The sequence below is a fragment of the Micropterus salmoides genome, unplaced genomic scaffold, assembly GCF_014851395.1.
Source record: "Micropterus salmoides isolate LMB-PRFRI ecotype aquatic unplaced genomic scaffold, ASM1485139v1 Ms_hic_scaffold_14, whole genome shotgun sequence".
Lineage (NCBI taxonomy): Eukaryota > Metazoa > Chordata > Actinopteri > Centrarchiformes > Centrarchidae > Micropterus > Micropterus salmoides.
Genome location: NW_024040485.1, coordinates 22,964,026 through 22,988,048, shown reverse-complemented (window position 1 = coordinate 22,988,048; position 24,023 = coordinate 22,964,026). Strand labels below are relative to the sequence as shown.

The window sequence follows — 24,023 nt, the reverse complement described above, 5'->3', positions numbered from 1 at the left end:
AGTAACTTGAACAGAGAGGGAAAATCTGACAGTGCGGACGATGTAAGAGTTAACTAACTCCAGAAGATGGCGGTAACGTTAATGCCAGTCAAAGGATGCAAGCTGCCATTAGACTTCAAAAAAGAAGAAGAGGCTTGGAAAGTAAGCAGGTTTGAGACCCATAACGTTATACAGTCTATGTTTAAGACTCAAATACAGGTGAAGGTGAAACTTCACAAATGACAAGCGGAGGGAGCACTTTTTCATTGTGATTTCTGCATTATTGTGTTTTAAATGTATCTGCGTTTGTATATGTCTGTATTGAACTGTCTTGTAAAACTCGACAGAGTTTTTGTAGCTAGCATGTAAGTAACGTTTTGTACACTCGCTGTAAGTTTACTAGTGCAAGATAACGTTAGAGGTGAAACTTCTGTGACGTCTTCGACAGCGTTGTACAGTTTTCGGCTAAACTTAGAGCAACAGAGCCAGCTTCAGTCACGTAATGCTCCAGAGGCTCGTTGCGTCCCTGCGGCGCCCCGATGCTGCATCTCCCCTTGCGGCGTCGGTTAGATGCCTGTCCTCGGGCTCAGTGGACATCACGGTCCCGCTGAACTTCTGGGCCGGCAAGAGATGGACGAGCCAAGAGAAATGCAACAAGGAGAATGTTTACGAACCTGCGACAGGTAAGCCACACAATTCTTTGTTTGTTTGTTTTACTTTATTGACACTGTTTGCTAACTGGACTTTGGTCACTTCTGTGTGTGTATGGAAAGCAAATCAATATCAGACATTTTAACGGGTTAACTTAACTTCCTGACTTTTTGAATACGTTCAAGTTATCTTTCTGCGTAACACATTTATATATTTCACATTTACTTATTCAAGGAAAGTCAACTGTGCACACTCTCTGTTATTCAGCAACACACTCCTTTATACTAACCCATATCCATTTAGTGTCTGGTGACCATTTTCATGTGCAACCAGTTCTGTGGCCCCTGAGCAGCTTCAATGGGGCAAAACCAATTCATATGATCACATCCTAGCTATTATTGCTTCCTCTGTACCCTGTACATTGTCGCTTTGAACCAGTATTAACTAAACAAACAGGCAAAGTGAGATGGCATTGACAGCATTTTGTGTTAACTGTTGTCACCATAATATGTTTCACTTTGCAGGGCGAGTCTTGTGTCATTTGGAGCCATGTGGTGATGTGGAGGTCAATCAGGCTGTGAAGGCTGCCAAGTCAGCCTTTGGCCATTGGAGCAAAATGTCTGGGATGGAGAGGGCGAGGATCATGATAGAAACTGCTCATATCATTGAGGTGGAGGTTTTGTTGTTGTTTATTTGTATGCTACTCCTGAGAATATGTAAATTGACAAAAAGACCACATAAGAATATTCCAGTATTCGAGTATTTTGATCATAGGGTCTGGTTTCCTTAGAGCTTTCAGTGTGCTGGTAATGCAATGAAGGCTTTCTTTTGTCATGCAGAACAAACGTCTTTAGAATGGGAATCACTATACGCTGTTTACATGTAATGTATAAAATTGTTATATAAAGGGTTGCAGCCTGTTTCACATAGTCATCATCTTTCGTGTCCCAGCTGAACATTTGAAGACATCAACACTCACTCAACACTTAACTACACATCTTCCTTTGTGATTTGCACAAATGTGTCATTGAACTCAACAGGGGATAATAGCTTCTACCTTAAGTAATTTAACTTCATGAAAATAGTGCCCTGCTTTGTACATCTAGTAATGGATCTGGGATGTTGTGCAACAATTACACTAATGAAATGTATTACACTCACCCTGGCTTTCATGAACAGAGAAGGAGAGAGGAGATAGCTGAAATGGAGGTGGTCAATAACGGGAAGTCCATCACAGAGGCCCGTCTGGATGTGGACTCTGCCAGACTGTGTATAGAGTATTATGCAGGGCTGGCCAGCTGTCTGGCAGGTTGGTACAGTACAACACTCACTGTTTTCCCACCTTTCAAGAGTCTGGAGGAAAATAAAATAACTCATGCAGGCATGCCAGGCAGCAAATGCACTCAATATTATGAACTATGTAATCTGTATTGATCAAATTAACATAATTCATCTTAAATACTGACTGAAAGTCTTGCTGTCAAATGTGTTTGTTGAAGAAAAGGCTTTTTACAAACATGTTATAACATACATTATTCAAATTTCCACTGTCGGCACTTTTTAAAACCAAAATCTTAAAAATGTGAAAAAAAAATTTAAACCATCAACTTGTTTTACCATGTTTATGCTTTCTCCTTTCATTTATCAAGGCCAGCATGTCCAGCTGCCTGGGGGATCCTTTGCCTACACTCGCAGGGAGCCTCTGGGAGTCTGTGTCGGCATCGGTGCTTGGAATTATCCTTTTCAGATAGCTGCCTGGAAATCAGCTCCAGCCCTGGCCTGTGGTATGGGATACTTCTAAAGTTGTCAAGACATGTATATTATTACCTCTATTACACTTACATGATTTACTCTGTGAGGAAGGGTAACATTATGGTTAGCTTTGTTTGTTTATTCAGCAGAATATCTCAAAAACAACCATACGGAATTAAATTACATTTTTTTAAGTTCGACTGTGGAACATGGTTGTGGGGGGGGGCTGGCCTCTTTAGGTCAAATTGTTGAAGAAGTTGATGCTGGTTCTCAAAGAAAGGCAAAAGGGAGACTGACATTATGACCAGCAGGTGATGATAATGTTATGGCTGATCGGTGTATGTCACAGATTATCCACTGAAACACTTTCTACAAATGTGGTTTACCATTTTTTTCTGTTATTTCTTATCAAGTTGCTCTTGGCTCGACATATTTGTCATACACTGCTATAACTCCTTAACATATTGTACAATTGCAGCCAAATGTCAGTGAAAGGTAATGGCACTTCCCCTTTAGATGGCACTACAGCAACATATTGATTGAAATGGTCATGAGTCTTTGTCTTCACGCAAATCTTCCCAATTCTTTGATGTAACAAGGCCTAACATTCACAATTTTAGGTATTGCCCCAAAATCACAGCAGCATGTCTAACTCAACTTGACAAAGGTATTATCTCCTAGTCCTTTCTAGTTCATTAGACGAGTCAAACAATAAGAGTCTTACTTTCTTTTGTTTTTCTCATGTGTCTGTGATCTAAAATAGGTAACGCCATGGTGTACAAGCCATCACCACTGACGCCTGTGACAGCAGTCATGCTGGCAGAGCTCTATGCAGAGGCTGGAGCTCCAGAGGGGCTGTTCAACGTGGTGCAGGGCGGCCAGGAGACTGGCAGCCTACTCTGCCACCATCCTGACGTTGCTAAGGTGTCCTTCACTGGGAGCGTGCCAACAGGCAAGAAGGTCTGTTTTACTTACATGGTAGAAAGCTTTTCTTGGTTTTATTAGTGTGAGACATGAAATAAAAAAAACACCACTCACTTATAAAACACCTCAGTTCAAACCTCTCGCGATTGGGAATTGTGAGGATTTAGTATTTGTAGATTTAGCGTTAACAATGTTGCAGTCTGTCTTTTCCCTCCTAATCTGTGATGTGACCAGAGCAATCAATGGATATTCTTCCATGTGGCTTTGACCCACAGATTATGAAGATGGCATCCAAGGGGGTGAAGCCTGTGACTCTGGAGCTTGGGGGGAAGTCTCCTCTGCTCATCTTTCAGGACAGCGATCTGGAGAATGCTGTGAAGGGCGCTCTCATGGCCAACTTCCTGTCTCAAGGCCAGGTAGAGAGTGCGTTCTGCTTTGGATATTATATGTTGTATTTTCATATGCTGTCAAATTCTTCATGTTCTTTATGTGCTAAAATAATCCAATCTACATGTAGAAGCATAGTGTTTGATTTGATTAAATGTATTACAGGTCTGTAGCAATGGTACAAGGGTCTTTGTGCAGAAGGATATTCTGCCTGAGTTTTTGGAGGAGGTGGTGAAGAGGACTGTGGCGATCGAGATTGGAGATCCACTACTGGAGAGCACCCGAATGGGAGCACTGGTCAGCCGGCCACACCTGGAAAAAGTTTTATCCTTTGTCGATCAGGCAAAGAAAGAGGCAAGAGTCCTGATAACTTGTGGTTTGTCAGAAGAGTAAGTCAAGAGGTTCACGTGCAGCAACTTAAATTTAGACCTTGATGTAAATTGTTGTCTCTAGGGAGCTAAAGTGTTGTGCGGAGGTGAACCTTTTGTACCATCAGATCCCAAACTCAGAGGTGGATACTACATGACTCCATGTATATTGAGTAAGACTTCAATACATTCTTTCATAATTACAATACATTCAGAAGAACTGTTCCCTTTTTTTGTAGTGTTACAGACTATTTTATTCCTTTTTATTATATTTTTGCTGCAACATCACATATTGTTAAATATGACAATAAAAGTCAAAGGGGATTCATCACTATCTAAATACACTTTGTGGTCCCACCAGCATTTTCACGTTCCTGTCCTTTCTTTTTTTTTCATCCTGTAGGTAGCTGTACAGATGAGATGACCTGTGTGAGGGAGGAGATCTTTGGTCCTGTCATGTCTGTGTTGTCCTTTGAAACCGAAGAGGAGGTGCTGCAGAGAGCCAATGAGACCACCATGGGTCTGGCTGCAGGAGTTTTTACTAGGTAGGTCTGTGGTGAGACGATCTAGAGCAGCTTCACTGGTTATTAAACAGGATTTTTGACCCATGATTGTCTTAAACCTTTCTGAAACATCTAGATTGTTCAAGTTAAAAGTAGCAAAACGGCGAGTAGTCGAAGCAAAGGGGTAAAATATGACAACTTGCCAATTGACCTCGTTTATGTCTGTAGGGATGTGAGGCGAGCCCATCGTGTGGTTGAACAACTCAAGGCTGGTTCCTGTTTTATAAACAACTACAACATCACTCCTGTGGAGGTGCCCTTTGGAGGCTTCAAAATGTCAGGTACAGTCCTGTTGTTCACCTGCTGCAGACCAGGAGCCAAATCACTGACTAAGTTATTTGAGTTATTTAATTGTAGTGAATATTCCTAAAAGAAAATATGACAGTACTCCTTTGCAAAGTCTACTACAGCATCATCACAAAACAACATTAGTAGCTGATCTGATCATTGTGGCGAGTATTTCCTTCTTTAAAAAACTAGTTTCAATACTCCCCTTTCACATTAGTATAAGTGGACGCAAACTTACAATCTTTACATTCACCAGGCATAGGCCGGGAGAACGGCCAGGTGACGATTGAATACTATTCCCAGCTGAAGACTGTGTTCGTGGAGATGGGAGATGTGGACAGCTTATTCTAAGACACACATTGAGAAGAAGATGGAGCTGTAACACTGACCCAGAGACTGAAACTAAAGGGTCTGGACCGGAACAACACTCTCATCACTCAGGAAAAGACCATCAGATGTTAGATGAGAAACACACATTGATGAAGGGAGCTCAAGTGTGTTGTTTAAGTGAGCAATGTTATTTTTCATTCTTAGGTAAATGTCACACAGAGACAGATACACACGTTCAGTGTTATCATTTGTGCCAAAAAGATCAAATTAAAGATTGTTCTTGATTGATTTCAGCTACTAAAGCTTAGATATGAGTTGCACATTGTGAAACATGATTTGCACTGTATGTTTTCTTTCGCAATACATTCTGTCATCCATGTATAGAATAACATTTTTACAATGTTGTACTAAAATGTTTATGGATTAAGTCACACTTTATTTCTTGAACACATTTTATACACAGAATACTAAAAAATGAAGCACTTTGAACATTGTTTTGATTAAATTAATCTAGATTGTACACTTCATGTATACTTTTTGTACGATGTTGTCTACATTAGAACTGTGACAGTGACATCCTGCCTTGTGAGTAGAGATAACAATGTCATGAACCTGTCAAACAAACTTTCTTATCAAAATAAATTGTAACATAACATAAAACAAGTGTTTAACTTTGCATTAAAATTAAGAAATAGTTCATGTTTGTGTTTACATTACACAGGTTTTGTATTGTGCAATACCAGTGCTAAATTCTTCTTTTCTTCCTTGCCAGATTCTTGGCAGCTGCTTTTCTCTAAAATAGACAAAAAAAGATAATCACCTGTCCTGTTGGGTTAGTGTTAAAACTACTATTACAATTCATGAGAAGCTCTAATGTGTCATATTCTAATACAATCATGCCTCTAGTTCAACTGTACCTTTGCCAGAGGTCTTGTAGGTTTCTTGAACTGTGCAGACTCTGTTTAAAGGGAAGTTAACAGTGTAAAGCCATTGTTTAAATTTATAGTTTTGTAACAGTAGCTCCACCGACTTACCGTCTTCAGAAGGTAGATCCTCTTCCTCCTGTGTTTTCTTACAAGGGTCCTGTAACGAGGTGTTCACAGACAGTTAAATAAACTGACAGCAAACTGTAAAAAAATGTTTCATCCATGAGAACTGAAAACGTAACATGAATGAGCTAGATTTAATCTTTTTCGAGAAAATGACAACAGCAAAGAAAGAGCGAAATCTGCTTGATTAGACGACTACGTGTCTATAACTGAAATCCAGCACTTGAATAATCCTCCATCTGGACCCACCTTGATCCTCTCTTGAGGATTTCTCAGGGAAACTTGCTTGTTCTCCTTCAGGTGGTTCCCTTCTTGAAGCTTCTCCAGCCTGCCTTGTTCTGCCGAGACACGCACTCTCAAGTTGTGGAAGGCCGTCTGCACCTCACCCACCTTGAAGTGCACGGCCATGCCTTCAAACCAGAGGCTGTCGCATTCGCCCTCCTTGAAGCCTGGTGGTTGGTAGTCGGCAGGGGTGACTTTGAAAGGAGAGCGGGCGAGATGTTTTCAATTATGCAGATGACACATTTTTTTTTACATAACCATATCACCAAGGGACTTTGATCCCATACAAACGCTGAGTAACTGTATTGAACAGGTCAACGATTGGATGTGCCAGAATTTTCTTCAATTAAACAAAGATAAAACTGAAGTTATTGTTTTTGGAGCCAAGGAAGAACAACTGAAAGTCAGTACTCTGCTTCAATCTGTAATGTTAAGAACCACAAATCAAGCCAGAAATATTGGTGTAGTCATGGACTCAGACCTGAATTTGAGGAGCAACATTAAGACAATTACAAAGTCAGGCTACTATCACCTGAAGAATATATCAAGGATTAAAGGACTTATGTCTCAGCAAGACTTGGAAAAACTTATCCATGTATTTATCTTCAGTCGACTCGACTACTGTAACAGTGTCCTTACAGGGATCCCTAAGAAATCCATCAGACAGCTGCAGCTGATTCAGAACGCAGCTGATCGAGTCCTCACTAAGACCAAAAAGGTGGATCACATCACTCCAGTTCTGAGGTCTTTACATTGGCTTCCTGTGTGTCAAAGAATTGATCTCAAAATCCTGCTGTTAGTTTATAAAGCACTAAATGGTTTAGGGCCAAAATACATTTCTGATCTTCTGCTTCAAATTGAACCATCCAGATCTCTCCGGTTGTCTGGGATCAGGTCTGCTTTCTGTCCCCAGAGTCAAAACTAGAATAGGAGAAGCAGCGTTCAGTTATTATGCTCCGTATATCTGATAAACTCCCAGATAACTGCAGGTCTGCTGAAACTGTCAGTTCTTTTAAATTAAGCGGAAGACTTTTCTTTTTACCACTGCCTTTAATTAAATTAAATTTAAAGCCGTAGATTGCACTGTAACGTTTACTGTCCTGTTTTACCCTGTTTTTTATCCTGTTTTTATTTTCTATTACACCCTTTTCAAAATTATATTTTAATGTGTTTTATTTTTTCAATTTCCCTGTTGCTTTTATGTTTAATGTAAAGCACTTTGAATTGCCTTGTTGTTGAAATGTGCTATACAAATAAACTTGCCTTGCCTTGCCTATGCATCCCCCCACCAAAGAAATTACACAACACTCTTAATTGATTACCATTTTGTTCGGCTGAGACATTAATGCGTCTTACTGTCATCGTAATAGTAGAGCTTCATGGTGAGGTAGACCTTGTTGGGAAGGGCGTCCAGGTTCTGCATGAGCAGGAAGAGCTTCCTGATGAGCAGCACCGAGGCTCTCTTTGTGTCCTCCAGCGGCACCTGCATCTCCACATCGTTGTTCCTGCGATTTTCACGAAGGTTATATCACCATCAATTCAGTCACATGTGGAGGTCCTATCCAAAACACTGATGCAAACATAGAGTGTCCATTCAAACCTGAATATGTCCATCTCTGGCCCCTTCTCAGTGTATTTGAATTTGAACTGGTATGACTCAATAATGCACTGCAAAATAGAAAAAGACATCTACACGTTTCTTAATGTTGATCAGACTGCACAGGGGAGGTATGATTTAACAAAGCATGCCATCATTGTGTTTCAGTTAATAATCTGATAATGATTTTTTAGTATTTTAAGAAAGAACTTACATTGGGTTCATCTGGATTGGTGTACACCTAGATGTCAGAAACATGTTGCACAGGGTTATTGGCGCCAACTTTCTTTCTCTATGTAAGCAATGTGTTAACTTTAAATGTTGCTGTACCAACTTAATTTTCTTACCCCAATGTATACAATCTGGAGCTGTTAAGAGGACAACATTGAACAATAGTAAAACTAATGGTAGTATTGATCAAAATAAGATGAAACATTACAAATTCAATGTATTCATAGATGCATTAACTTACATACTGCTTCTCTAATGCATCGAAACAGCCCATCATCCTGGAACAAACAGTAGTGGGTGAAAACATCAATTAGGATAGGAAAGTGTGGCCAGCAGACTTAAGTACAACTGTACTGTCTGGTAGCATATTATAATTACCATTTCACAACTTTGCTGGCACCGGGGGTGTTGCAGTCTTCACGCAAGACTTTGATGCACAAATCTGGTGATATGACAAACGCAAAAAATGCATTAATAATAACAAGATACAATAGTATTGATAAAGAGTAGTCTAATAATTAAAGGACCTTCACCCTGTAAAATTATGTACCTTCTTAAGAAGTTATCATGAACTACTTTCTGTGTTTGCAAGGTATAAACTGTTACATTTTCTTAATCCTATGAACCGGCCCTTCATTAAGACATTTGAGGACATTTGTGTTCACCTTCCAGATATCTGGATCTATAGGCATCCTCTGGAAAGATCCCCCTGAGGTAGGTGATGGAGGAGACTGCCACCGCCATCATCCTCTTGACGAAGACAATGGACTCTTGCTCGGTTTTCAAGTCATTCGGGAATAATCCAATCCACTTTAAAATGTAAAACAGATAAATAAAGACTTTGTATAAAAAGGAAAACGGCTAAGCTAAATTTGACTTGTTGGTGGCCACACGATGGCGCAATTGTTTATGTCAAGTGTTGTCTATAGTAAAGAGGAGGGTGTCATCTTTAACTTTTACTCATAAATATACAAACTGGTTAACTCAAATGGAAAACATATGATCGTGAGCTAGCCTGTGTTGTGGTCAAACCTCAGCAGTTTCCTCCTTGCTCTTTCTGATGCATGTCTTCCCAGCAGCCATTTTCTCCTGAGGATTAGCTAGGTATGCTAATGCTAACGATTAATTAACTAAGCTAACAAGGATAAACATAAATATTCAATATCGGCCAACACAGCAGACGCTAAAACGATGTAATTGGTACCTTTCCTCACAGAATTGTTTTCATACTTTGTCTAAGAAGCTTATCTCGATCTTAAACAGGTCAGACTAATATTAATCAAACTCTAAAATTACTCAAACATTAACATTAGTCACGCACTCATTAGTCTTTCCCGCCACAAGTCTTCATGACAGTACCGCATTGTTTACTATTCGTAAATTACCCCATGGACAATTACATTTTAATTGACAAGAATCAGTAAAAACATAAGTAGAATGACATAAATGTGTGTGCAAATATGCCCTTATAATATGAAGAAAGCATAGGGATTGCATTAATATTACTTTTCATTAGAAAATAATATTTTCTCCACTTAATGATAGTTTTGTTTTTTTCAGATGCAGGTGTTAATTAAAAGTCAAACACATGAAGATGACTGGCATGTCTAGGAGACACTTCTCTGTTACTAGCTCTACTTTGTTATGGCAGTAATTAATATTCACGATGATGGCCCTGTTTGATTTAGGTGTGCCTGCTAGCAATACACAATACAAGACCCTGACATGCAACATCTAAATGTCATGATATATATGATTAATTACTTTTCACCCTGTCAACTCAAACAGGTGTTTTCAGTTCTTCTTCGTTGAAATGTTGAGGTCACTGAATTATATATATTCAAAAGAATAGTTGTAAGTTGTTCTGTCCTAACAGGTACATTAAAACAGTAGCGCCAGGGAGATGTCAACCAAACCTGTTCTGTTGACACCCATATATTCTAGTCAGCCAAAATAAATATAAAAACCTAGGTGGGGCAGGCTGCAGGAGTATTTGGCAAACAAATAAGCATCTTTTGACTTGTTAGGGAAAGCCTATTTATTTACGGCAACATTTTCAATAGAAGCCTGCATCTTATTTTAGATACTTGGGAGTTTATCTTCCACCTGGGCTATGATTATTCACTGAGCTTGTAGCTTTAAAAGATAAATAAAAGGGAATCATTGTACCTCAATCTAACGTACGGAAGTATTTAAGGTATCGTACATTTACATGCATGCAAAAAAACAATCGTGTACCTGATTTGATACTACTAACACCACCGAAGAAGAAATAGGTTTATGTGTAATGACCTTAACACCCAAACATCTCACCTGTTCTGTTTGAATAAATGTGTTGTTTTCAGAGAGTGTTATAAACTGAATTGTTTATTTTGAACAAGAACATGTGTTGTTGACTATAAAAAAAAAGAAAAAAGTACAACATAATGGAGAGAGATTCTTCCAATAGAACTGTTTGTATGGTCCTTTGCATCTAACAATAGTAAGGAATGACATGAAAGAACAAACGGATATTTATCTCAGTCTGACAGTGAAAATAGCAAACATTACCGCAATATAATTAGACAATTATATGCTTTGGCCATAAGTGCACTACTCACTCTACAGACAACAGAACACACACACAGCATGTTGACTACAAAAACTCCAAACCACTCCTTCACAGGCACAGCGGGTGACTTAAATATTGTTCTCTGGAAATGTAATCTCTAAATGAAATCTCCTACAGCAGGCAGCAGACTCTGGCCATGGGCTTATTACTGCTTGGAGAAGAAGTCTTTGCTCTTCTGGACGTCAGGTTTGATGGTGTCGCTTCCTGGTTTCCAGCCGGCTGGGCAGACTGAAAAGATAAGCCTGTAATGAGTCCTGGCCCGGTAGATGACACAGTGAAGACCAATATGATGCACATGTACAATAAATAACCCTGGGTTTAAAGCAGGGAAATGCATCAAACATCTGGTTGCATAATGTAAAATATCTTTGTACTAGACCATGCTTAATTATTGCCCTCCTTTAGGTCAACTGTCACTTCTCAACTTGCTAGAGCTGGGCAATAAAACAATTACCGCTATAGGATTTTCAATAACAAAACAACAAATGTTCAATTAATGTTTGATTCATTTGAATCATGAAAAAAAAAAAAAAAAAAAACACTTAATTGTTCCAATTAAGATATTTTGTTGGTTCTACCTCAGATTTGTTAAGTGATCCACTGTTTGGAAAGTGTTTGTGATGTTCGGACCATAAATAATAGTTTTAAACCACAATTCCCCATCTGGTTTCTTCAACTTTCACTCAGGAGCTAAAATCATCCTTTAAACTAAAGAAATAATGGACGTGACATTTATCATGATAATTCTCGATATCAAATGATATTAATCTTTTTATCATGATAACCTTTTTGGCCATATCGCCCAGCCCTATGTGAACCTGAGCACAGACAACAATATGAACCTCTGAATTTGAATAAGCCTTTATGGTCTCACTAAATTCTTTCCAAACAGCCAATAACAACTCTGGATTCAAATTATGTAATAACATTGTAAGTACAACAGTTAAATCAATACAACCTTATCTGGGTCAGGGAGAACAAGGTGAGAGTATAGAGTAAGAGTTATATCACTCAGAGTATATAGCACATTTCAAGGAATCTTGAAATCTTTTAGTAACAACAGTTTAACACAAGCGATACGCTACAGGACACAGTAAGATACATTACATACACAGTATGTTACAGCAGTAACTTACCTTCTCCGTGCTTGTCAGTGAACTGAAAGGCTTGGACTAAACGCATGGTCTCCTCCACAGAGCGTCCAACTGGGAGGTCGTTGATGGTGATCTGTCTCAGGATGCCCTTGTCGTCAATGATGAACAGACCCCTGAAACAGAAAGAGCAATTCATGGGTCCCCGAAAGAGGCAAAAGGTACAATCTCCCTTTGGGAAGCAAAAGCAACAGCATTATTGTTTCTAGTCTTTATCTAAGCGTACTGAAAGAGCCCAACTCCAGCTTGTTGAACCCACCTGTAAGCGATGCCCTCATCCTCCTTCAGGACACCATAATCTGTGGAGATGGTGCGCCGTGTGTCAGACACCAAGGGAATCTTCATGGAACCCAGGCCGCCCTGCTTACGAGGTGTGTTGGTCCTTTGAGAACATGATCCAAAAAAGAAAAAGTGAGGCGTTTGCAAGAGGGAAACCGCACAACCACTGCAGGCGCTTAATATACAACCGTGTAACTACCACGCGAAATGGGAGAAGTGTGAGTCAACGGAGGCGGCGATGATCTCACAGCCGATTTTCCTGAAGTCATCGGCCGCATCACTGAAAGCAATGATCTCCGTTGGACACACAAAGGTGAAGTCCAGTGGATAGAAGAAAAAGACAACATATTTCCCTACACCAAAGGAAAAGAAAATAAATAAGGCCACTGAGTTTGTCATGTGACAATGCATCTGCAGCAATTTAAGGCTAGTTCATTGTAGTCTAGTAGTGTAAATTAATGTCAGTTCGATATGTTGTGGAATGATTACAAAGCAGTCCAGAAGAGGGCGTCATCAAAACATGTCCCCCACTCAACAGAGGAAGAGATATAAGTTGAAGTATACCTCTGTAGTCTGACAGTTTCAGGTCCTGGAACTGTCCGTCTTGCATCACCGCCTTGGCTGTAAAGTCTGGGGCCAACTTTCCAATTTGTGCCTTGCCTGCAGCCATCTTCAGTCTGACTGAATTACAGAAGAAGGAAACTGTTTATGTAATACACAATGTCTCTCAAATCACAACCGTGGATTGATTCTTTCTCATTTGCAGGAAAAGGATATGATGCATCTTCAATTTTGCAATTGATCAGACTAATTTTAGGGCCGCAACTATAAAAAAAAAATAATAATTGTTGCCTATTAATTTTCTGTCAATCCTCAAATCAATTAATCATCATCATCATCTCAACTCTCATGCATTTACCACTGCAGATGTGCAACATAATGAATTTTCTGGTCAGACATCACTAAATATCCGTTGACACCACCATGGACTTAATTATAATGGTCATTTTTACCATTTTCTCACATTAATAAAATAATTTATCAGCTAATCCTGGAAATGAATAATCACTTGTTTGTTGTTGCTCTAAAGGTGAAGCAAATAAAGTTTTCCAGAGGTAGAAAAATTTGTAATACCGGAAGTAGTAGAATGTGTAATTATGTAAAATAGTTATAATGAAACCAAAAGACAGAAATGTCTTGCTGAACTCAAAATTGAAAGCCGCAGACTGACAACTAATGTAGTCTGTAATACAGTACATTTTCACTTCTTTTAAATTCACAGGTGTTTCCGCATTTAAATGTTTACTACCATTTTTACTTGAAGCAAATTCCTGCTACATTTTCAGGAGTTATCGATTATTACGCCTGAGTGCGTTTTGGTATGTCACTAGCTAACATCGACTGAAACGCCAAAAAGGTTGAAATTTTCTCTTGGCTGAGAGTAACCTTAGTTATAGACCTTTCTGTCAGTGATCACTTTCCACTTAACAAAATCAATCAACGGCCTAAACTTTTCCGTCACTCTCTAATACTAAACAATCTCATCATTTCGTGAAAACCACTTGTTGAACTGTGAATTCAGGTAACGTTAACGTTACAGCTGTGCAACTTTCAAAGCAAAAACAAACCGAACTGAACACTTTAATCAACGAAAACAAACGCCAACTGTTAAACAGAAAGACAAAAACATAATTAATTGTGTTTCTAGACCACATACCTCAGTTTTGATCACACCACACCAACACACACCGCAGAGAGCAGGAGCTCACAGGACCGATCGACCAGGGAATTTATACTACTGCTCACCTCTCGCGATAACATGTTAAGAACGTGATCACAGCCCACTTCAGTCCAGCTCCAATCTGAACCACCCACCACACAGAATGACTTTGCACTTTCTTCACTTTCCTGGGAATTATTATGCTCTTGTGAAATAATCAAGGAAATCATAGGGTTAGGATGAAGAGACTGCCGGAAGAAGAGGAAATATTCTTCAAAGTTTCACAGTTATTTAATAGTCCCTGTGGGGCATCTCTGACCTCTAGTTCATCCTCAGATGTATAGGACAACCTTCTGACTCTAGATTAGCTCTACAGCCTGTTGTGATGCATGACACTGAGAGTGTTAATCTGAAACTCAAATGAGGGAAGGTTTTAATGGCTTTTTCTCTCTCTTAAAGTTTTATTAAAGCAAAGTTCATTACAACAACAAAAATGCAAAGGATACAATTAATCAAATGCATCCAACATTGCCAGAAGCTCAAATTAAATTCAGTTCTTTTATAATGTTGAAGCTTGGAGCTTTTAATGGCTTGTAGTTCCCTGAACAGCCATGCAGGTGTCATGGTCATGGGGTTTCATCATATGACTAAGCCTCTTTGTGGAGCCAATCCATTATCATCATGAATAAGCATGAAACAACTCCTTACTGCTACAACCTCTGTTTGTTGCATGTGGCTTATCAATACGTTTCTTATTAACTTTCCTGCTCAGGTAGTAAAGCACTGGCAAAACCAGGTCACCAGCCTAATCACATTTTTTATTTTGTCTTTCAGCAAGTTTGCTTGGTGTAATGATCCCATGTCAAACTTGCTTTTCCAGTTAATTGTCATTCAAGTACTTTCAGATGAAAGGGAACTCATTTTCCATGTATGAAACAGATGTTCCCCAAAAACACACAAAAACAATAGTAACAGCACACAACTATAGTTTTTAAACACATAACTAGCTAGAACAAATTCAGTACACATAATCTATATTAATTAGAGAATTAAGCTCTGTAAGACCGTTGCACATGCTGGCTAGTTTCCTACATGTTTCCTGGATTGTCACTCCCAAACTATAGTATTTACAGCAGGATGTGTTGCAACATCTTGTACTTATTCTGTCGGCTGCAGAAGTCATTTTTCACTCTCATTTCCTTATGACCACTGCTATATTTACTTAATGACTTGGCTGAGGAACAGCAAAATTTGTCCATGCATTTTCACACTGGCAGCAGTTTCTATAAAGAAAAGTGATTTGAATTTGAATGGATAGATTGTCTGTTATTGATTAAAACTGAATTGTTGACACCAAAGACATTGTTAAGACTCAGAAAGATTGACGCTTTTTGTTGTCTGTACCGATTCCCAATTGATGAACAGGGCATAGTTTTATATTTTTTAAATGTGCTTTTTCTGCCATTAATGATCCCAAATGTTTACTGACCAGAATTATCTGTAAACCTCAGATTTTCCTTATTCTAACATGCAACCACTCCTAATATACTGTACATGTGACAACAACATAAAATTTTATAGCCAATCTTACTTGATTCTATAATAAATTAAATATCTGAGTAGAGATGCTGAAAGATTTATTTCAGGAAGTGAAGTTATTAGTTCACCTGAGTCTATGTAACCTGGACATACAGAGGTTGTTATTTGCTCAAACAGACGCTCCACCGTCCATCCTTCCTCCACTGTCACAGAGCGATGTCTTTTCATGCTGTTGCCATAGGCACAGCATCAAGGGTCAGATAAGAGGGGGACTCACAATAACCTCCTGTTAGAAGCACCAGGGTGGGCTTGTGATCAAACGCTGGCCTATGTATTCATCTGCAGTCTCAAATATGCCCATAATTAGTGCATCTGCTCCACTGCTGATTCCAAAGCAAGTGGATGTTTGAAGGGCACTTGTGTGTCCATCATTCTGGTCACGTTCAGCCGTGCAAAACATCAAAACAGTTAGTTTAAAAGGATGCGATGGTGGATTGAAATATTGGTACTTGATCCAATTAATGCTGTCCTTTGCAATAACCCAAGAGCATTCACTTGAAGCTTTGCAATTTGTTTAAAGGCTTCACATCTTGTGTTGCATAGTGCGTCACTGCTCTGTGGGGTTTTTCGTCATAGGTGTATTGGTTATATCTGTCCTAACACACCCACCAAATGGAAGCAACAGATCTCAAAGGATATTGCAGAGTGTTTCGAAACATAGGTAGGAAACAGAATAGCTTACAGTACTTATGTTGTCTCTCTATCATGGAATGACATTAAAGGATTTGTTCAACATTTTGGGAAATGTGCTTATTCACTTTCTTGGCAATAGTTAGATGAGAAGATTGATACCTCTCTTGTGTCTGTACTGTAAATATAAAGCTACAGCCAGCAGCTGGTTAGCTTTGCTTAGCATAAAAACTGGAAAGAGGGGTTGAGAGAGTTTAGTCTGACTTAGTCCGAAGATAACAAAATGTGTCTACTAGCATCTCTTAAGTTCAAACACATTTTTTCTCTTTTATTTAAGTTGCACATTTGTTACCTTTGCACAGAGCCAGGCTAGCTGTTTACCCCTGTTTCAAGTACTTACGCTAAGATAAGATAGGCGGCTACTGGACGGATCTTCACATGTAACAGACAGATATGAGAGTGGAATTAATCTTCTGAAATACTATCTGCATTAAAAAAGGTACAGTAAATGAATTACCCAAAATGGCAGGGTGAGTATGGATCTACCATAAACTATGGCAAACTCTGCAAAATATTTTGTAAAGCTTTCAATCTTCTGTGATATTGATTTTAATCTAAAATAAATTCCCCAAGGATATTTCCACTCAAACCTTCTGACTGAAAAAAATGTGAACTAAACGAGCTGTGGTAGGTTTTACTTGGAAAATTATAGCTGTTAAAGCTGTGTCCCCAATGATGATTGTCTCAGTGTGAGGCTGATTGGATGCCAGGTCCGGACTTGTCTTGATGAGACAGCCATAATGGAGTCAGCAGGAAGAGCTGAGGGGGGAGCTGCACAATCTCTGTCCCTCACAACAGGACATGACAGCAGTACGCTGTGTTTGGTACATACAGAGTGAAACACACACACACAAACTGAGAAATACACACACAGACACAAACATATACAGTACTACTGCCACCATATTTTATCAGTTATTCTACAGTGAACTGCTTTGATCAGACTGTTGCATACAGTAGTGATAGTTGTCACAATGTTCAATATGAAATGAACAATAATAAATACGACATTATGAAATGAAGAATTATAAACACATGTACAAATACATAGTATAATCATGAACATGTGAAAGAATCAAATCCATGTTTACAATCAACATGAAAAATGTTCAAGTAACAGATATTATTGCAGGTCTGCCCATTCCAGCCATTACAACAGCCAATTTAATTGGTCCTACCCAGATTGTCTTGACTGACAACTAAATAATCAATACATTTTGGAGTGGAAAAAAGGCTGTAATTAAATAAAAAATATAACTTCAATAAATATGTTATCCTGAAAAGAAGCAGAAGGAAACAGACTTTAATTATATTGGGTTGGGTTTTCATTTAGTGGTTATTTCCCCTTTGTGTTGCATTATTGTATTTTTTTCTGTGTTTATTCATATTCAAGATTTAATATGAGAATATCATAATGTAATTTATTTCATTTTGAACACTCTGGGTCGATATACTAGTATGATAGCAGAGCAGTAGTAGTTCTACCACAATCATCTTGCAGTACTGTACGTTTGTTCTGTGTCTTTAAGAAATCTCCCGCGCTTCTTTACGAACCCGGAAATCAACCGGAAGGGGCAGGAATATTTCGCGCCAAATTGAAACAACAGAGCGGTGTGTCTGAGTGGTGCAAAAGACGCGCAGCAGAGACACGAACCATCAGACACTACTTTGAACGTTTGAGTTGTTATTTCTCGGTTAAGGTATGTAATCAGTTAATGTACGTTAAGACTGTGTTTTGTAAAGTACACACGGAAAGTTAACATTTAAAGAGACGATGGCTGAACCTATGTAACGTTATAGGTTGGGCTTTTGGTTTATGAAGTCGAGTTAAATCATTTTCTTTCTGTCCACGGTAGCTAACATGGAGGAGGCCAACAAGCTAATCGGTACGGGCAAGAAGCACCTGGTTATGGGGAAAGTGGTGGAGGCGGTGAGCACCTTGCAGGAGGCCTGCGGCATGCTGTGAGTTAACTATGAAACAAAAGAAGCTTCAGCCAACACATAATAATAAGTCTGTCCATCACACAGACAGTTTAAAGCCTATTGGCTGCTGCTAACTTCCTTAACAACCAGCTAAAAGTCAAGTGCGCCGACAAAATTTAAGCTTAAAGAATATATATATAAATTTTTTTTTTTTAAAGCGAAAGGATCGGAGGACAAAGGCTGATGTCGTTGATCAGAAAGTAATAAGTACCAATATTAATCCACTAAAAGTAAAGAGGAGTAAGGGGAAACGTCTGCTTGCTGTGCGAGGCACAAAGATTTTGCAGTAATGGGTTGATTTTATACAGGTGTGCAGATTAATGCAAATTTATAGCGTCTACACACATTTGAACACTCAGAGCAGGGGAACTGTAGCGGTGTGTGACAAAGTAACGTTAACCATTTTATAGAAATGAATGTAATTCGTATTCAGTTTATCTCATTACAACGTTTGGATGCTACCAGCCTTGTCAGTAGCTGCAGAACTTTTGAGCTGTGGTTAAGGAAAACAAACAAATCTTAATTTTTTTTTTTTTTAAATGGAAGTTCAACATGTGCTATGCAAAAAATGTGAACTATATGCAGTTTTCTTTTGCATATATGCAAAAAAAAAAATGCCATGTGTGCTCTCATACTGATGAGACACTAAAACATAAGTTTTATTTCAGAGCTAAAAAGTATGGGGACACAGCAGACGAGTGCGGAGAGGCTTTCTTCTGGTGTGGTAAAGCGCTACTGGATTTGGCACGGTAAGATTGTGTAGTCTGAACCCCTCCGCCCCCTCCAGTCTTGAGTATAGCCTTGCATTTCAGAAACTTGTGAAAATGCAGGTCAAACTGACTATTGTCTATTGTTGTAGGATGGAGAACTCAGTCCTGGGTAATGCTCTGGAAGGAGTACCGGAGGAAGAGGAAGAAAAACCCACGGAGTCCAATGTTGACAGCACAGAAAACATTGATGGTGAGGCTTTGTTTTTGTGCTGTTTGACTTTTTTTTTTTTTCCTTTCAAAAGGGAAGTTGTTCACAAAGTTCATCCTAACTATCTCCTCTAACTTGAACAGAGAAGACCAGAGATGAGCTGAGGGTTCAGGTGTATGACGCCATGGCAGAAAAGGGAAACGAAGACATGAAGCAGAGCGAAGATAAAGAAAAGAACGACGACATAGAGAAGGCTGAGACTGATGAGCAACAGGACACGGCAAAGAAAGACGAAGATGAGGAAAACAAGACCAATGTTGATGGAAGCAAGGCTGGTAATGAGCAACAGGACACTGCAAAGAAAGCGGAAAATGAGGAAAAGAAAAGCAACATTGATGGAAGTAAATCTGATGAAAGTGAAGACAAGACGGAAAACGATAAGGAGGCTGAGAAAGAATCGGGAGATGAGGAAGCAGAAGGTGACGTTCCCTTTTTTTTTTTTTCTGTCCTTAAACCTTGATTGTAAATGGCTTTCTAAGGATTTAAATGGCCCACTTTATCTGAACGCATAATGTTTCAGATGAGGAGGAAGATGATGAAATGGAGGGCGATGCAGAAGACCAAGTTGAAGGAGATGGCGCTGCTGAGAAGGTACTTGATCAACCAGCTCACACACATCAAAAAGAATTGGCTGAAGATGTGAATTGAGATAGATAAATACTTTAGAGAGATTTAAAAAAAAATAATTCCCCCCCTCAGGACAGTGAGGATGAGGAGGTGGGAAACCTGCAACTGGCCTGGGAGATGTTGGAAGTAGCTAAAGTCATCTACAAAAGGTAGTGGAAACACACCAGCTGCTTGCTGAGCCATATGGTTGTTAGGATCTCAGTTTGATGGTCACTGAGCTACAGCTTCATTGTTAACTGTCTTTTGTTTTTAAATAAGGAAAGAGAATAAGGAGGATCAACTCATGTCAGCCCAGACACACTTGAAACTGGGTGAAGTTTCTGCTGAATCAGGTACAAACAAGTCGCTCAACCAATCTTCAGTTCAGCACTTTTTTTTTTAATATATATATATATTATTTTTTGTCCTGATAGGAGGAGGAGCAGCTTGAGATGGAGGTAGTTCATTCTTGTAGTGCTGAAAATATTAGTTTATCAACAGACTATTTAGTCGTGACAATTAAATATTTGAAGTTGTGTGTCAAAGAAATGCCAAACATGCTCTGGTTCCAGCCATCAAATGTGAGGATTTGCTGATTTACCCTGTTCTAATGTCAATGTTTGGACTGTTTGACTGACAAAACAAGCAGGCTTTGTAGACATCTGGGGAAAATGGATGAGGACTACAATTATTCAGTTAGTCATATGAGCAATCAACAGTTAATCAATATCAAATTAATGTTAGTCTCAGACCTAAATTCTTCTTTCAGACTGAACAGTAACTTTATAACAAAATGGACATACCTTTTTAAAAAAAAAAACAACAAAACATGTTTAACACCTAAAATTCCTTGTTGATTTGATCTTTTTAGTTGCTGCTTATCTCTTCCAGGAAATTACACACAGGCTCTGGAGGATTTCCAGGAGTGTCTGAAGCTTCAGGTGAAGCACTTGGACTCAGACAGCCGCCTACTTGCTGAGACTCACTACCAGCTTGGTCTGACCTATAGCTTAAATCTTCAGTACAGCCCGGCCATCAAGGAGCTGGAGAGTTCAATCTCTGTCATAAAGAGCAGGCTGGGTAAGCAGGGTTGGCCACTCCCTGTGAGTTTTCACTTGGATAAGAAACATGTTAACTTGTCAAGCACTCATGGTCATATTTCACTTTTATTTTGTAAGCTAACGTTCCCACTTTATCTGGCAGGCAAACTGCAGGAGCTGCTAGACAAGGCTGAGGGCCCAGAGGCTCTGCCAGATGAGAGGAAGGAGATGGAAGAGCTGAAGGCTCTGCTGCCCGAAATCCAGGAGAAGGTGGAGGATGCCACAGAGGGTCTGAAAACAGTGGGCACAGCTGCTGAGGCTATGAAGGGTGTACAGGTGAGTGAGGGATGTGGCATTTTCATTTGAAAAGGCATGTTTTGTGATGGTATTCTCTACACGCTCATTAGCTCTCCATAGGGAACAGTTCATTGACATTATGGACACCTAGCTAAGGATCATTTTGCACTAATACTGATGGATGTACTGTCCATGGCAGTAGTAAGATGGATTATTTATCTGGTATGGTGTGGACACAAAACAAACAAGTAGCACACTGGGTGGCAAGCAAATGGTGTGGTATTTTTATTTTTTTAGATGCAGCCCTTTTCTATTGTTCACTGACATGCGCTCTTGCAGTGGCTGATGCTGTCTTTACAGCAAGGTCTCAACTGCGGTTAAACAGCTGGCACTGAAGATACTTGGAAACAGTGGGCCTGGCCTTGTCTCACTTGGCCTATCATGCATCCACCCTTGCAAATATTCACAATATTAAACTTCAACAATGTGAAATGTTCTTTTATATTAACCTAAAAGGTGAGTCCAGGCTGTTGGGGGGTAAAGCTACTCCTACAGTAGCAGTTCCTGTACTGTTGAACCGTCTCAAAGCTTGATTCTAACCTCATGTACCTTTCAGGATGGAGGCTCTTCCTCTGCGTCCACTATGCAGAATGGTGACTCCTCATCCAGTTCAAAGGTAAGTTGTGAGTCTGTGTACCAACATACTGGTGATGAGCTTACATGTACGAATGTTGTATTGCCCACACAGATTTGGTAGGCTTGTTAATCTATCGCTCTTGTAGAGTACATGTCATGGTGTATCCTCTACCCAGGTTAACAGCACGTCAACCAGCGGAGTCAGCTCTACCAATGGACACGCCTCCACAGCTCCGGTCTCTGACATCTCCCACCTCGTCAGAAAGAAGGTGAGTGAGCCAGATGTTGAATTAATTTTTTTTTTTTAGTTTAAATTAATTGCACAGAGCTGTAGAGGTCACAACAATAGTCTCATTTGAACCAAACTTGCATAAATTTCAGAGAAAACCAGAGGAGAGTCCAGTGAAAGAGGGCGATGTTAAGAAGGTGAAGCCGGATGCTGCTCAGACTAAAGGAGTTCACTAAGCCAACGGACACAGTTAACAGTATGGAAGTCGAGAGGTAAGAGATGCATTAAGTCTGAGGCACAGTACTGTTTAATGTGGTGATGGGCAGAGGAAGCTTTCGGGCGTTCTTTTTGAGAAATTATTTGAAGCTTCTGGGCTTCAAACAGCAGAAGACTGACATCTGGTGGCTTGTACAACTTATCAACTGGAGCCAGAGCACCACCATGCCTCTGATTTGAAGCCTGCATGTTAATGTAATACTTATGCTCAGAAGTGCTGCATTAAAAGTATACATTATTCCTTAGTGTTATAGTCAAATCAATAAATGCATTATCCAGAAAGCCTAGATAAGATTTTTTATTTTTTTTGATTCAAACTCATCTTTCAGTCGGTGATGCTGGACTCCTGCCTGCTTGTTTTCATCCATCCAAGAAGGGATTCACAAACTACCACCGCCACTTCCTTCCAACTGTTGCTACACTTGTTTGCTTCTGTAAATATGTGTGTCTTTTTTTCTACTTCTGTTATGTTGGTGTGTTCACATATGTAACCTATTAAATTCAATAAAGAATATTATTTGATAAACGTTGTCTGATAAATTTGATAGCAAAACCACTGCACTGATAGGAGAACAGAAGTAGTCATACACAAATAGCTAACACATTTTTTCTCACTAGTGGAGAAAGGAAGTGCCCAAAACTTCACACAGGTAGTACAAGGTAGTCCTCTTCAGCTGGAGGCTACCTCTGCAGTCAAATTATGTTCCCGTGTGTGTGTATATGGCTACAAATGAATAATAGAAGTACATGTAGGGGGGAAAAAAAGTCTTTACCATTATCCAGAGTGTTCAAAAAGGTGCTACTCACTCAGTCACAGTATGAATGAGGGCTGCTGTCTCAAATTTAAAAATTGTTAACACTGAACTAGAACCTTGTTTAGTCACTGAGTGAAATGGATTTTGCCTTAGTTATTTAGCTGCTGCTTTTATCCAAAGCAAATTACAATTGCTATAAACATCGAGGTCGCACGGCTCTAGCGCAACTAGGGGTTAAGTGTCTTGCTCAAGAACATATTGTTGGATGTGTCCGTGGGAATCAAACCCAGATCTCCCACTCCAAAGGCCCCATATTGGATTAGATGTTTATGCTGACCACTTGACGAGTAGACTAACTGATGCTGTTAGTCACAGGTTGATGCTTTGTCATATGTGGAACTTAGTCAATATGATTTGTTAAATCTAACAGTGTATATTGGGTCACATTAAGAGGCCTTATTTCTATGAGAAAAAGCACAGCAAAGGCACTATTCCATTTGTCAGTAAACCAGCATGAACTTATGCAGGGCTTTGGAACGAACACTCAAGTGGAAAGCAGCCTTTGATTACACGTGCTTGAGCAGATTGTCTGTGAAAACTGTCTATTTGGAGAAATGTAACTTGAGCTTGAATCATTTGTTTTCAAATGAAGTTAGTTTATCTTAAATTATTCACTGACAATGAAAATCAGTGTTAATGATGGTTTTACATGTGGTGTTGATACAAGATTTGCTGAAAAGGAATATATTTACTTAACAGTGCGACACTGGAA

General features: G+C 39.3%; 4 protein-coding genes across 4 annotated transcripts; 2 read left to right on the top strand and 2 right to left on the bottom strand.

Moving 5' to 3' along the window:
• Nucleotide 1: 1 nt before the first annotated feature.
• On the top strand, nt 2-5,902 carry aldh9a1b (aldehyde dehydrogenase 9 family, member A1b). The gene is made up of 12 exons (XM_038718517.1): nt 2-141; nt 428-662; nt 1,155-1,300; nt 1,810-1,939; nt 2,280-2,414; nt 3,146-3,342; nt 3,582-3,722; nt 3,859-4,047; nt 4,147-4,234; nt 4,465-4,606; nt 4,793-4,905; nt 5,169-5,902. The coding sequence occupies exons 2-12, from the start codon at nt 482-484 to the stop codon at nt 5,261-5,263; spliced, it is 1,557 nt and encodes a 518-aa protein (XP_038574445.1). The 5' UTR covers nt 2-141; nt 428-481; the 3' UTR covers nt 5,264-5,902.
• Nucleotides 5,681-9,741, bottom strand: zte38 (zebrafish testis-expressed 38). Its single transcript, XM_038718524.1, has 12 exons — nt 9,434-9,741; nt 9,067-9,211; nt 8,780-8,843; nt 8,643-8,679; nt 8,518-8,538; nt 8,385-8,411; nt 8,174-8,241; nt 7,930-8,078; nt 6,541-6,767; nt 6,277-6,325; nt 6,160-6,200; nt 5,681-6,035 (listed from the first exon to the last, which is right to left on the bottom strand). The coding sequence occupies exons 1-12, from the start codon at nt 9,482-9,484 to the stop codon at nt 5,988-5,990; spliced, it is 927 nt and encodes a 308-aa protein (XP_038574452.1). The 5' UTR covers nt 9,485-9,741; the 3' UTR covers nt 5,681-5,987.
• A 1,007-nt stretch (nt 9,742-10,748) lies between these two features.
• On the bottom strand, nt 10,749-14,295 carry prdx1 (peroxiredoxin 1). The gene is made up of 6 exons (XM_038718525.1): nt 14,160-14,295; nt 13,007-13,123; nt 12,642-12,795; nt 12,423-12,545; nt 12,149-12,279; nt 10,749-11,240 (listed from the first exon to the last, which is right to left on the bottom strand). The coding sequence occupies exons 2-6, from the start codon at nt 13,110-13,112 to the stop codon at nt 11,158-11,160; spliced, it is 597 nt and encodes a 198-aa protein (XP_038574453.1). The 5' UTR covers nt 13,113-13,123; nt 14,160-14,295; the 3' UTR covers nt 10,749-11,157.
• Nucleotides 14,296-17,996: 3,701 nt separating this feature from the next.
• On the top strand, nt 17,997-23,022 carry LOC119902374 (histone-binding protein N1/N2-like). The gene is made up of 14 exons (XM_038718522.1): nt 17,997-18,151; nt 18,308-18,413; nt 19,103-19,183; nt 19,294-19,394; nt 19,496-19,831; nt 19,933-20,003; nt 20,112-20,188; nt 20,298-20,371; nt 20,910-21,098; nt 21,222-21,394; nt 21,972-22,031; nt 22,168-22,260; nt 22,373-22,492; nt 22,826-23,022. The coding sequence occupies exons 2-13, from the start codon at nt 18,313-18,315 to the stop codon at nt 22,454-22,456; spliced, it is 1,440 nt and encodes a 479-aa protein (XP_038574450.1). The 5' UTR covers nt 17,997-18,151; nt 18,308-18,312; the 3' UTR covers nt 22,457-22,492; nt 22,826-23,022.
• Nucleotides 23,023-24,023: the final 1,001 nt, after the last annotated feature.